Source organism: Vombatus ursinus, unplaced genomic scaffold, assembly GCF_900497805.2.
Source record: "Vombatus ursinus unplaced genomic scaffold, bare-nosed wombat genome assembly UNPS02015129.1, whole genome shotgun sequence".
In the NCBI taxonomy this organism is placed as follows: domain Eukaryota; kingdom Metazoa; phylum Chordata; class Mammalia; order Diprotodontia; family Vombatidae; genus Vombatus; species Vombatus ursinus.
Window position 1 is genome coordinate 4,299,826 of NW_020954907.1, and position 15,012 is coordinate 4,314,837.

Consider the following 15,012-nt stretch of genomic DNA (forward strand, 5'->3'; position numbering starts at 1 on the left):
TTTCTTAGTTAAATACATCAGAGAATAAATTATACTTCGAGGAAGCAAACTATAATAGCTAAAAATGACTAAAGGAATTTAAAGAGTACAGTGCAGGCTCTAGATAACTATCTTTCAAGACAACAATGATGGCGGGTATTTCTCCTATAGTTCTGGTCTACTAACTCTACTAGTGTGCCAGTTCTCAGAGAAGAGCCTAGGAATAGACTTACTTGTGATACAGCCTTCATCACAGGCAAGATACCTGCTGGTATCTCAACTGTCCCAGGGCTGTATCTGATTTCCTTTCAGTTCCCAATAATATATGTATACTAGTGAGGGCCCACAAAAGAACCGTACTGTCGAGGACATGCAGAAAAAACAATGAACCAGTTAGCTACTCCTATTCATTCAGTAGAAACATACAGTCTAATATGGGGAATGAGGTGCTAAACCATCAAACATCACAGGGATAGAGTTCTAAAGCACACCAGATCTGTAAATACTTTTAGCCAAAACATACAGAGCTATGGCACTCTGAAGAAGTCTTCTGAACAATAAATAATTGATCAAGCAGCATTCATTAAGCATCTATGTGCCAGGTACTGTGCTAAGGGCTGAGGATAAAAAGAAAGTTTAAAAAAAAAAGCAACACACCAGTCTCTACTCTCAAGGAGCTCACAATCTAATGGGGGAGAAGACATGCAAAAAATTATGTACAAACACATACATGTTAAGTTGGAGATAATCCACACAGGGAAGACACTAGGATAATGGAGGGAGATGGTGTATGGGAAAACTAGCATCTAGTTTGCAAGTGATAGCTAGCTATGTACAGGACTTATCTGCTGGTTCTTAGGGTCAAGCTCCTGCTGCCAGGATAGATGAAGCCAATTTCCTGTCTAAGCTGCCTTTCAGCATCAACCAAATAAAAGTATCTCTACAGATTTTCTTTGCCCTCTGGCTGTCTCCAGGTACTTGGAGCCTGGTGTACACTATACTGACAACAACAATCATCTACACCCCAACATTTAAAGGTGGAGTAAATCTATAAAGCAGAATCAATTTCTGATTTAGTCGAATTAAGGTATGGTTACCATGCCAACCCATGTCCCACGTAAACACCAAAGAGCAGCAATCACTTTTCCACATCCACACTAATACAAATGCCTGTTCCACAATTATACTAATAAACATTAATTTGCCTCTTGTGTCCACACCAATTTCTGGTCTCTTCCCAATGCCCTCACTGACAAGGGTCAGTCCCTGGTGATACATCCATACTGACCTATAGCATTTCCCATTCCATATCTGAGATGAATAGCATTTGGTAAGGCTCAACAGCCTAGGATGAATTTTGATGTAGAAACATGTCATTTACAAAGAGGTCCTTTATCTTTGCAAAGGACACTCCTGTGGCATATGACACTGGTACCTCTTCAGCTCTGTTAGCAAACGCTTGTCTGCTTTCACCTCAAGGGCTAAAGCTCTGTTGTTAAAAATGATATTCTTGTCACTGAACAAAAAGCCAATGGTGACTTTACTCTAAGGCAGCTTTCTGACAATCAATGGTTAGAACCTTGCTTACAGCAAGACTGACACACACTCAGGGGACTTGGGGTGGGCCTGACATCTCAGTCACTGGAATAGAGCCCTTGATTATACTCAGGGGCTCAACACATCAAGTCCCAAGCCACATACTTCCCACCCCAGAAAAATCACTCCAGGCCTATGAACCTGGATAGAGGTCCATGGAGAAAGGGGAGGGACTGGGAAATGGATAGATCTGTACTTCTGATTTCATTGGAACTGGGAGCTATCAGGTAAAGAAACTCCGTCTACAAATGCAGTCCAGTATAATCTCTACAACATGTGTGTGTGTGTGTATAAACACATTCATACATATATACATTAATATATATGTGAATATAGGTATGTGTATATATGTGTATACACACATAGTCAATGATGTAATTTGTTTTGTGTTGGGAGAGAGAGGGAGAGAAAATAGATTTCTATTCATTAAAAAAGAAAAGAGTTGTCTAAAGAACTGACAGGTTGTCCTGAGCACTGAGACCTGCCCAGAGTTCCACATCCAGTACGTATCAGTGGCCATATGTGAACTGAGGTCCTCCTTGCTCCAAGGTCAGCTTTCTACTACATAATACTATTTTTCCTATGTATCTAGACTAGTTTAAAAAAAATGTTGGGCAAAAGCAAGAAACAAGGCCATGGGAAAAAATCAAAAGCAAAAAAAATTTGAAAAACAAATGTTTCATCATGAGGATGCCTTGATAAGCTGATGACTACAGGGTCTATGCTTTCCTCCACTGCCTACTGACACAAATCCATGCCATTCCACAAAAGCAGCTAATTAACGTTTTGTTTTTAAAAATGCAAAGATAAGCCAAATGTGAGCTCTCAGCAGGTGATTTTTTTTCTCTAGTAATTTTGCTGCCTATCTGGAGAGGTTACTTTAAGTTTTAATTTCTCAGCTATATTCCCTTAACAAATAGAGAAAATGAGTTCTTCATTACCTAAGGAATAAAGTAACAGTTTACTTATTATCTAGCTTCCTGGCTTTCTTTCTTCCTACTTGATCCCAAAGGGTGAATGGACTGAAAAAGAAGAGGTTCAAAGTCAATATGTTTGCTATGATGTAGAGCAGGGTTGGCAATGAAGGTAAAATCCTTGGGGTGGAGAAAAGGAGCATCACTGGTGGATCTCTTGAATGCTTGTCCAACCAGCACATGAAAGGAGAGGAAAGATAGCCCATACACTCACCATAATCGCTGTCATAGAACACAATGAATTTCTGCCACCGTAGCTCCGTGACCAGCTTGAGCATGACATCATTCAGGCGAACGGGTGGACGTGAAGCCAGTGTGTACTCCTCCCCTTCTGGGCTGGGGTTCAGGTGGCATGCTGTTCGGGGGGAGCCCCCTGGGTTACGTTGGACGAAGAGGTGCGGGATGTGCATGGCATCCGTGAGCGACTGCAGGGCATTGGCAGATGCACAGCCTGTGGACGTAACTAAGGCCAGGATACCCTGTGTCATCAGGTCGCAGGCTGGGAAGATAGCAGAAAATGAGAGAGAGAGAGAGAGAGAGAGAGAGAGAGAGAGAGAGAGAGAGAGGAAACATGAGCAAGGGATGGCTTTAGTAGTCCTCTGATATGTGCCTCCCTCGAAGTAAAACTCATCTAGAGTAACAATATAACTTCCAATAACATCTAAAATTCGTAGTGATGCTCAACATGGTGGAGTTGAGACCCAATGGAGAAGAAAAGTACAGCACTTTGGAAACAGAAAGGACACTGGGAAGCCCAGGGTTGTAGACTTTAGTGCTGGGAGTGGCCTTAGAGACCATCTAGTCCAGTCTTACTTAGACCTCTTCATTTCACAGATGAGGAAAGTGAAGGCCAATTACTTAGCTAAAAAGTAACAGGGCTGAAATTAGAACCTGGATTTTCTGATACAAAGACCAGGACTTTTTTCCCTATTACACCAGGCTTCCTCCATATCACAATTTACATCACAAAAGTATTTCATAGGCTCACAGATTTAGAGCTGGAAGGGTACTAATCTAGTCCAGTCCCTTTGTTTTCCTGATGAGGAAACTGAAGCCCAGAGTGGGGAAGGGATTTGACCAATGCGTGTTCCTTGACTTCATATCCAAAGCACTCACTGTCTTCTGTATTCTGTATTTCACCCAACAGAGGCCAAAGAACACAGTTTCCAGAGCCCAGGGCTCAGAAGAGCATTCCAAAATGGCAGATTTCTCTTGGACACCTAGCACAAACAATAGACAAGGGAAGGAGAAGGGAAAAGGAGGTAACCAGCACCATCTGTGTTTTCAAGATTTGGAGCACAACATAGTACATGAAAAAAATGTTTGTGAAAAAACACTGGCCACTAACAACCTTTTGGAATCCTAAATACTCAATGCTAGATGAGAGTACCAAATTCTGGGTGGCCATGCCAATCAAAAGGAAAGTCTGAAGTCTCACAGAATAGCCAGAGCTTCCAATGAGAAGCAAACATTCATGAGGGATGCTTTAGCTGGCTTCCAAACTTGGGGAAAGCACATGCAACTTCCAAACACCGATGGCAGACCATCTGCTGCAAGAAGAAAACTTTTCAACTACTCTGACAATGCCAAGTCTTCAGCAGAGAAGTCTTCGACTCATCAAGAAAACACCCTGAGGACGAAGGGAGGGGGAAAAGAGAAGGGGAGTCTACAGAAGGAAGCAGGGAGAAGTGCTGGTGGAAAGATCTAGCTAGTCTATCAATACCACCTAAAAGGCAAACAGATTTTCTCTTCCTTGGGTTATATATTTTGCATCTCAATTTCAACAAGACAGGATTCCAATGCAGTAACTTAGTGGTCGACTGCAAAATGGTGGCTGGATTCAAAAGATTTCCAGGAAACCGAAACTCTAATTTGGGGCAGGAAATAACATCAAAAAGTGTTCGATGTTCTGTGTCACTCAATGTTCCTTAGAAGGGGCGGTATGGTACAATGGATAGAGCACTGGTATTTGGTATTGTAAATAATGGATTCAGATCCTGCCTCCAACATTTACTGGTTGTATGAGCATGGGGAAGTGACTCCCTGATCCTTGGCCTCCTCCTCTTTAAAATGGGGATTATAAGACCTGGAGAACATCTATCTTATGGGGTTGTTATAACATACAAATGAGAAAATGTAGGCAGAGTGCTTTGCAAACATTGGAGTATTTACATAAATACCAATAATTATTATAAACAGAAAACACACTTGAAAAATTCTAGCTATTATTGATGCTATATATATATAATTTATATTTAATATATTTATTAAGTGACTACTTTGAACTATTATTGATTCGTTACTACTGATACCATATATATGACATATATACATACAGAATTTATATTCAGTAGTGTATGAAGTTTCTATTTTAAGCGGAGTACTGTGATAGGCTCTAGGTGAGGTTAATGATAATAATAATAAGAAGAAGAAGAATAGTTAATATATATGACTTTAATGTTTGCAAAGAGCTTTCCATATATTATCTCATTTGATCCTCACAAAAATACCACGAAGAAGACACTAATATTATTGCCTATTCTATAAATGAGTGAACTGAGGCTATAGGTAAGTAAGTGCTTTGGATAGACTGCTGAGCCCAGAGTCAGGAAGACTCCTCCTCCTGAGTTCAAATCTAGCTTCAGACACTTCCTAACTGTGTGACTGTGGGCAAATCACTTAACTCTGTTTGCCTCGGTTTCCTCAACTGTAAAATTAGCTAGAGAAGAAAATGACAAACCGCTCCAGTGTCTTTGCCAAGAAAAATTCAAATGCAGTCACAAAGAGTTGAACATGACTGAAATGACTGAACAGCAAGACTGAGTCTGAGAGACAGATGAAGGGACTTGCCCAGGCTCTTACAGCTAATAGGTGTCTGTGATAAGATTCAAAATCAGGTTTTCCCAACACCATGTCCAGCACTATATCCATTATACCTTCTAATCACCTCTAAGATGTAGATAAGAATTTAGATAAGACATTCCCTCACCTCTTGGAGCTTATAGTCTCACAGTTACATATGAGTTATATATGAGACAAATGACTATAACATGAAATAATATACCATAAGTACAAGAAAAGTGCTATGGCAAGTTCAAAGTTGGGGAGAGTGGGGCGTCATTAGCAACCCCAGCATAAGGGGGGGGACTTCGCCAGGGAAACATTGGTTTGGATTTTAAAGAATTGGTAGGAATTTAATAGATATAGAAGTGGCAATGAGAGCAATCCTAGGTGATAATGTAAACAAAAGCACAGTGACAAGAAAGCATGGGCCAGGGTCAGAGGATGCAAGTCCTGTGATATAGGCGCTATTACTGTCCTCATTCTATAGATAAGGAAACTGAGTTTGAGAGGCAGAAATGACTTGTCCAGATCACACTGCTCGTCAGCATCTGGGGAAGGATTTGAACATGGGTATCTCTTAAAATTGAGATGTAAAATGTCAAAGTACTTACTCAAGGTCACACAGACAGAAAGTAGAAAAGCCTGGATTTGAAAAAGCCTTTTGCCTCCAAGTCCAGGACCATTCCCTCTGCATTATGCTTTCTTCCCTACTTCAAAGGATCCATGGTTTCATTGCTGTGGGTAAGCCTTCTACTAATGCCTGACTCAATAAAACTTCTACCTATGCTTGACTCAATAAACCTTCTACTAATGCCTCCTTGCTCCCAGTAAATGATATTTCATTTGTCACAGCTCTTCAATCATCCAAGGTAAGGATAAGACAGAGACCCTCAGAACTCTGGGATTCTCTGTCAGTCAGACAGTAAAGGCTGCCTGTCTTTATGATCTTCTCCCAAACCTATCAACACATGTGGGTTCGTTGCATCAGCACGGCCTTCTGAGCTTGATCATTAGCAAGAAAGGGGTGGGTTGAGTCTTAGACTTGGGTTCAAAACTTTATCTTCATGAGCTCATGAGGGAGGCAGGGTTAGCTAGAAGTCCATCTAAAGGAAGACTTTGGATCTTAACGGCCTAAAATCCCATATGAGCTAACTTAATAGTGTGATAAAACAGTGGGAAAAGCTAAAGAAAACACAGACAGCATTAAGAAGGATATTGTCTCCAGGGCACAGGAGATAATAGTTCCACTGTGCTCAAACCACATCTAGGGGACAATCTTCAGTTGGAGATGTCGCATCTTATGTAAAACATTGCCAATCTGAAAAGTGTCCGAAAATGGGGAACCAGGATAAAGATCTCAGTACCACACTGCATGAGAGTACGTGAGAAGATCTAAGAGATATTACTCTTAGAAAAAAGAAGATGGCAGGGGCAGAGGGAGGAAGTGAAGATTTGATTCAAGATTGAGGAAGTGCTATAGGGAAAAGGGATTAAACTCTTTCCACTTGTCCCCAGAGAGTAGCATCAGGAGGAGCCGGTGGATGCTGTAGAGGCCAATGCATGCTTGGTCAGAAAACCCTTGCTATCAATGAGAGCTGTCCTCAAAGGGAAATATTGGGGTCCCCATCTTGAGAGGCTTCTAGGGCAAAGCTGAAAGGCTACTTGTCGGTTATGGTGAGAAAGGGAGTCTCAGTCTGATTTGGACTAGACTACATGGCCTCCAAGGTAATTTCGAACTTGGACATTCTGTGATTCTTTGATCTAAAAATGTTTACTGACCTCCCTGCACGTGTTGAGCCCTCTGCAGGAGTCCTGGGAAGGGCAGGACCTGTGGGCATGCTTCCTCCCAGAGGCAGTATCTTGGCCTTGAACAACCAGCCATGGTCCTTTCCATCCTTGAGCAATCCTGGAGTTCCACCAGGTCTCTCAACAGCTATCAGTGCCTAAGGAGTGCAGTCTTTGAGTCTCCTAGGATACACTGAATCTGCCCAGCCTCCACTTAGCCAGGTATTGGATTTTTCACAGTGGCTTCATTTACAAGGGCCTCTGTTATTCCCCAATTGTCCATCCCTTGGCTTTTTAAAAACCCTCTTGCAATATGGGCTCTATGACTAACCCAGTGGAGAATCATTAATTTTATTTCCCTTGATATTCACAACTGGACCTTTCCTTAGCATTTAGTTGGTGCTTTGTTCTTTAAGGCCCTGTTCTTATATGCCTTTGACCCTCAATTCGATGTAATTCAACAAATATTTATTAAGCAAGTATTACATGCCAGACATGTTATTAGGTACTAAGGATACAGGTAGGGAGGAGAAGGGAGGGGAAGGGAGGAGAGGAGAGGACGGGGTGGGGGGAGATGGGAGGAGGGGGGAGGATAGGAGAGGGAGGGAGGAGAGAGGAGAGGAGGGGAGTGAAGAGGGGAGGAGGAGAGAGGAGAGGGGAGGAGGAGAGAGGAGAGGGGAAGGGAGGAGAGGGGAAGGGAGGAGATAGTCCCTGACTTCAAGGAGTTTATATAAGGAGGGGAAATGGATAGATACAACATGTACACTAATGAGTAAATACAAAATAATTTCAAGAGTGAGAAAATATTAACAGTTGGAGGGAGGATGAATCAGGAAAGACCCTGTGTAGGAAGAGCACCTGAGCTATTTTGAATGAAGCTAAGAATTCCAAGGGTGGTTGGGGGCAGGAACATGTACGTTGCAGATATTGAGACAGACTGTGTTCTTCATGACCTGAGCTTACCACACAGGGTCTTGATCTTGATCACTCTAACCCAGGGTTTCCCAGTTCTGGCAGGTGTTTTTCCCTTATCTTGCCTAAAACCAAGCCATCACATTAGCCGCCTGCCATTTCCAAATCATGCCACGTGCACTCTTGACCAGCCTCCTCATCCACTCTCATCAGAACTGGCACCCTGGGATTTGAGAGGGGATTTTCCCCTTTCTTTTCCCAGACTTAGGCCTCCCCACCATTTTCTGGCTATCTCTCCAACCATTACACCAAGTGTGATATGCCACCCACCCTGCCTTTATCTTCCCAACTCCCTTTTATGTGTTTTCTTTCCCATCAGAATGCCAGCTTCTTGAAGGCAAGGACTGCTTGTATTTGTATCTGCAGAGCTTAGTACAGTTTCTGACACATAGTAAAAAATTAATAAGTTCCCTATCTATCTATCTTTCTATAAATCTTGGTGAGTTGCCAATGAGTGGTAACCTACTCAATCAGTGAATCTTAGTGATCAATCTCCGCTATTGACCCCCTGACTCGTAGATAGCCCCTGCAATGGGGTTGGGGTAGAAGAACCCATGAGTCCAAAACCATCTACTCAACCTGCTTGCACCACAGGCAGACATCATGGCTCCAAGACCCAGGCTCTGGGCTCTCTCCGACTGACATTACCTAGATCTGGGACTGTGTTTAATGTCCTCCACTGCTCCTTGGTTCTCTACCAAGAGCTGAGCTCGGCATAACTGGGAAGCAGATAACATTAATCTTTGACCTCTCTTTACTCATTGTCCAGTGTCCTCCTGGCTGGCCCAGGCCTCCGCCATCTTGGAAGGAAGCAAATCGAAAAAGTCACTAGCTTCTCAATGTGAATTAAGATTCTAATTAGGAAGGACAGCTACAGGGTTACTGTATGAAGGTCACTAACACAATCATATCTCCACCAGAGGTGGCTAAGCTTCAGGGTAATCCTGATGGCTTTGACACCAGCATCCAGAAAGGAGATTACTCACCCCAACCCAAAATTCCAACAGGTCTGAAGGCAATACCTCTGAGGAGGAAGTATCTGAAAAGACAGGCTTGACCTGGGTGACTTTTTGTCCATAGCCAACACGGGGGGGGGGATTCCCCTCATTGTCTACTGGAAAGAGCCCTGGATCTCACCTAAGAATATTTGTATTTGAATTCAAGTTCTTCTAATTAATGTCAGGCAAAGGCAGCTAGGTAGTGCAGTGGATAGAGCACCAGCTCTGGAGTCAGGAGGACCAGAGTTCAAATCCAGTCTCAGACATTACCTAGCTGTGTGACCCTGGGCAAGTCACCTAACCCTGTTTGTCTCAGCTTCTTCATCTGTAAAATGGGTTAGAGAAGGAAATGGAAAACCATTCCAGTGTCTTTGCCAAGAAAACCTCAAATGAGCTCACAAAGAGTCAATCAGACACAACTGACAAATGACTCAACAACAAATCTTAGGTAAGTCACTGTACCTTTCTAGGCCTCTGTTTCCTCATATGAAAAATGGTAGTACCAGATTAGATGTCATTCCAGACCTAGGCAAAGAATCCACAGACACTTTCTGACCCCAACATCACTTAATAGGCTCTGGTGACCTTGGGCTCAAACCTGCTATCTCTGTGTTTTCCCCAACTCTGGTACAATCAGAAGATTATGGGGGAGGTGGTTCAGTTAACAGACTGAAAGCTAGTCTACTTTTACTATTATTTTTACTTTTAGCAAGTCATAGAAAAATATCTTAAAGATCTGCTTGAGCAGCCACCTTTGGTGCAATAAAATCCAGATCGTCTAGCCTACCACTCAAGTCCCTCCACCATCTGACTCCAGCTCTCCTTTCCTCACACACTGCTCTAATCAAACTTGACTAATAATCTCTGTTCCCTGCTCACGTAGCCTGGCCTCTCTTGACTCATGCTACTGCACAGGGCAACTCTCAGGCCTGGAACACATTCATTCCTCAAATCCCCTCTTGAAATCCTGTTTCTTCAAGAACAGGCTCAAAGGCCACCTTCTCCAAGAAGCTTTTGCTGATCTCACAGCATCATAGCCCTAGTTAACACAAGGACCTAAAAGGGTATCAGTCCAACCCCTTCATTTTACCAATGAGGAGAAAGGAAGAAGCCATGAATGTGTGATTTTGTGTGTGTGTTTGTGTGTGTGTGTGTGTGTGTGTGTCTGTGCTTGTGTATAATGTGAGTCTCAGAAAATTCAAATGATTTGCCCAAAGTCACCGAGGCAAGATTTCAGCTCAGGGTGTCTGATTCCAGAGTCAGTACTCTTTCCACTATATGCCGCTCCCTTGTCTCCTCAAAATTCCCTAAGGCACCTTGTATATATCTCTTCTTTTTCCTTATCAAATTTAACTTGAATAATAATTATTTGGTATATTTGCTACACTAGTCTGCTAGGGGGTGCCATGGAGAGTTAGCGTCAGGAAAACCTGAGTTCCAATTCTGCCTTGTGATCCTGGCCAAGTAACTTAATTTCTCATTCTCAACATTCACTGAACCTGCTGTTTGCCAAGTGTTGTGCTAGCTACAGTGGGGCAGGAGAAAATGAGCAATGCCTCCATTGTTAGGGAGTTAGGGGGTGCAAAAGATAGTGCTCCAGACTTGGAGTCAGAAAGACCTGGGTTTGAATCCTAACTTATATATTTACTAGCTGTGTAACTTTGGGCAAGCCTCTTAACTGCTCTTGGCCTAACTATCCTTACCTGCAAAATGGGATTAATCACCTGTCTTTCAGGGTTGTTGTGAGGGTCAAGTGAGATAACTTCCAAAGTACTTTGCAAACATTGAAGTGTTCTGTAAATGCTAGTTATTGCTATTATTAATATTAATATTCTGTTCCCCATTGGAGACAACAACTCCACTGTTTGTTGTTTTAAATCTTTGTTTCACCAGTGGGGAGACATCCTAGTCACCCAGTACATGTCGGTTGAATTGGATCGCCTCTGTCTGACCAGGGCAGCTCACACTGATCAAGTTTTCCAATAGGGGGAAATCCAAAGTGCTTTCCAAAGAGTTGCCTAGATGAGCTTCTGAGTCAGCCAGGGCAGTTGAATTACCTCATCACATTCCACGTTAATTATGGTCTCCTGGGGTGCATTATCTCTGCAGCTCACTAGTGCGGTCTAATGACAAAAGCAAAGCAGGGGCCTCCGGTAAGGTGAACAGAATTAACTGGCCTGGTCGTTTTCCATAGCTGGGCACGTCAGACAGCTGATTTATTTATTTACAGCTGGGGCAGAGGGGTAGGGCAGCGAGACAAGCAGGAGGCCATCTGGGCCAACTCACCTGCTGGGCCGACAGAAGAAGCTGCCGACCTCCCTCCTGTCTCCCCAGCAGCCCCAGAGCCATCCATCCCAGAGGCCTTCCACCAGGGGAGAAGACACTCATTCTCTCCTGACCTGCACCTTCCCTGGGACAGCAGTGACCCCAACAAAAGGTCCAGGACACTCAGGTTTGCTACTAATGAGACCAGCTGACAGTTACATCATGCTCTATGGTTTATAAATTGTTTTGCATGTATATTATCTCATTTCACAGGATATAAGAGAGGAAAGGGGCCTCAGGGGCCATCTAAATCATCCTATGCCTCATTGAGAATCCCCTCTACAGAATCTCCAACAAGGTGTCATCCTGCCTTTGTTGGAAGACCTCCAATAAGGAAGAATCCATTAAGAGGTAGCATGGCTAGAGTGCTACACCTGAAATCAGGAAGATCTGGTTTCAAATCCTGCCTTTGATACTTGCTAGCTGTGTGAGCACAGGCAATTCACCTAACCTCTGAATCTCAGCTTCCACGTCTGTAAAGGGGGAATAATAATAATTATAATTAATATAACATTAGTATTATTGTGATACCTCTCAAGTACCTACCTGAAAAGTTTCAAGTGAGGTAATATTAGGAGCTTTGCAAACTATAAAGCATATGTAAATGTCAGCTACTCCATTACCTCCCAAAGGAGCCCACCTGATCATGACAACAGCCCTGTGGTTGACTTAGAATGCAAGTATTACTATCTCTATGTCACTTTAGGGTGGCTAGGGGGCACCATAGTGCACAGAATGTCGGGATTAGAGTCAAGAAGATCCATTTTCCTGAGTTCAAATCTGACCTCAGACACTTCTTAGCTGTGTGACCCTGGGCAAGTCACTTCACCCTGTATGCCTCAGTTTCCACATTTGCAAAATTAGCTAGAGAAGAAAATGACAAACCACTCTGGGATCTTTGCTGAGGAAACCCCAAGTGGGGTCTGGAAGAGCTGGACATGACTGAAAAATAACTGAGCAACATTTCACATAAAAGGAAACTGAGGCTGGAAAGCTGTGTTATGTTCAAGATTATGTGACTGCTAAATCATGGAGCTGGGCTTGAAGTACAGGTCTTTTGACTTCTGGGAAGCAGTATCAAGGGAAAAAAACATTCAAAGGACCTAGTTTAATTCTCACCTTTGACATTCACTAGCTGTGTGACCTCAGGAAAACCATTTAACCTTCCTGGGTCTCAGTTTCCTCATCCATAAAATTAAATAGTTGGACTAGATGGTGTCTGGGGTCCCTTCTAGCTCAGGTTTCTGGTCCTCTGACATGCTGTGAATGTTGGTGCTACTATTTACTTACCAGCTACGTACTCTGAAATAATCTGCTTCCTTCTCACTCTCTGTAAAAGGAAGAGGGTCAGATAGCTGATACTGTAGTGGATAGAGTCCAGGGCCTGAAGTCAGGAAGACTCATCTTCCTGAGTTCAAATCTGGCCTCAGACACTTACTAGATGGGTGACCCTGGGCAAGTCACTTCACCCTGTTTGTCTCAGTTTCCTCATCTGTAAAATGAGTTGAAGAAGGAAATGGCAAACCACTCTGGGATCTTTGCCAAGGAAACCACAAATGGAGTCACAGAGAATCAGACATGACTGAAATGACTGAACAGCAAAGTGAAAGGGGCCAGACCAAATGAGTTCTAAGGTCTTTTATAGCTCCTTTGTCCTCTGACTCCAAGGTCAGCACTCATTAAACTAAGACAAGCCAACTCTCATGAGGCCACATGCTGGGCCTTCCCAAGGATCACAGGGTCAAAAATGGCATCTGAGTCAGGGTTAGACTTTCCAGGTAAAGATAGGTTAAATATCTGGGGTACCAGCGCAAGAGAATGGAAAGGATTTGGAGTCCAAACACTCGGATTCTAATCATGGCTCTGTGCTGGGCACACTTCACTTTTCTCTCAACATTCTCTTAATATCCTCATCAGCTCCCATTGGTGCAATCATCATCTCTATGCAAATGATTCCCAACTCTTCATATCTAGCCCTAGTCTCTTTTCTGAATTCCAATCCCACATCACCAACTCCCCGTTGGCCATTTCAAACTGATCGTCCTATAGATGTATCAAAATCAGCACATCCAAAACAGAACTGAGTATTTTTCTCCCAAAGCCTCTTCTCAACTTCCCTATTATCACTGATGGTCCAATCATCCTTCCAGCTTCCAGGTTTGCAACCTCAGTGTCATCTTCCACTTCTCACTCTCACCCAGATAGTGAGTTGACAAATTTTGCCATTTCTATCTCCATACATCTTTGGCATCTGCCCTCTTTTCTCCAATCATCCAGCCACACCCCTAATTCAGGTCATCATCTCCTCTCACAAGTGCCAACTGATTTTCCTACAGCACAGGTCTGGCCATCTCTCTGTCTCTATTTTTATCTCCCTGCCCCTGCCCTTGTCTCTCTATCTTCTCCCTTCTTCTCCCCTCCCTTCTCTCTCTCTCTCTCTCTCTCTCTCTCTCTCTCTCTCTCTCTCTCTCTCTCTCTCTCTCTCTCTCTCTCCCCTCCCTCCCTCCATCCTCATCTCTTCTCCCTCCTCATCTGTGACTAAGAACCATTGTTCTCCTTAAAGATTCAGTTCATCTTGAATTATTTTAAACTTGGGGACCACTAAAATCCCCAAGTCTTCTTTTCTAACCCTAATTTCTAGACTTGCATAGTTCTTTTTTTTAATTAAATTAAGAACTTTATATTTATCCCTGTTAAACTTATTCTTATTAGATAAGTTCTCAGAAGTTGTTACAGCCTGTCAAGGGATTTTTGAATCCTCATTCTGTCATTCTATGTGCTAACCATCCTTCCCAGCTCCATACCATCTGGAAATTTGACAAATATATCATCTATGCTCCATCCAAGTTATAGATGGAAAAGTTGAACAGAGGGCTGAGGACAGCTCCCCAAGGTCTTTCACTAGAGACTGACCTCCAGCTTTGCAATAATCCAACAATCAATCACCACTCAGTGAGTCCAGGTTTTAAACAAGTTCCATTTAACTGAATCATTATTCAGTCTTAATTTCCCTGTCTGGTCCCCAGGGTACCATGGGTGAGATGTTTTAAAAATTCTTTGCTGAATTTGAAGTCCAAGTCACTGCATCTCTTGCCATTTTCCTGATCTACTAGTCTTATGTTAACTAATACTCAAAAGAGTCAAGAATTCTCTATATGGACCCTCCTTCCAACTACACAGATCACAACTTGGTAGACAAAACTAAGGATCTCCCTCAAGGATATAGAGTGACTTTGCTAAGGTCACACAACTCATGTCAGACACAGGGCTTGAACCCTGGTTGAACCAGGTCTCTTGATTCCAAGTCCAGCATTGTATCTATTATGGCACAAAGCTTCCCAGTCTAGCAACTCCCTTCAAAGGAAAATGAGGTTATTTGAGCATGATTTCATAGGATCTAAGATTAAGAACTAGAAAGGACCTCAGAGACCACCCCCCCTCATTTTACAGATGAAGAAACTGAGATCTAGAGACTTGGGGAAGGAAGGAAGAAAGGAAGGAAGGAAGGAAGGAAGGAAGGAAGGAAGGAAGGAAGGAAG

At 43.0% G+C, this 15,012-nt stretch overlaps 1 protein-coding gene across 1 annotated transcript in view; it reads right to left on the reverse strand.

The window, feature by feature from the left end:
- Positions 1-15,012, reverse strand: part of GRID1 (glutamate ionotropic receptor delta type subunit 1) — a 1,063,263-nt gene that overhangs the window by 703,373 nt on the left and 344,878 nt on the right. Inside the window, exon 3 of the mRNA XM_027846365.1 lies at positions 2,764-3,048. Coding sequence (XP_027702166.1) covers positions 2,764-3,048 — 285 coding nt within the window. The remainder of the gene's footprint in view (positions 1-2,763; positions 3,049-15,012) is intronic.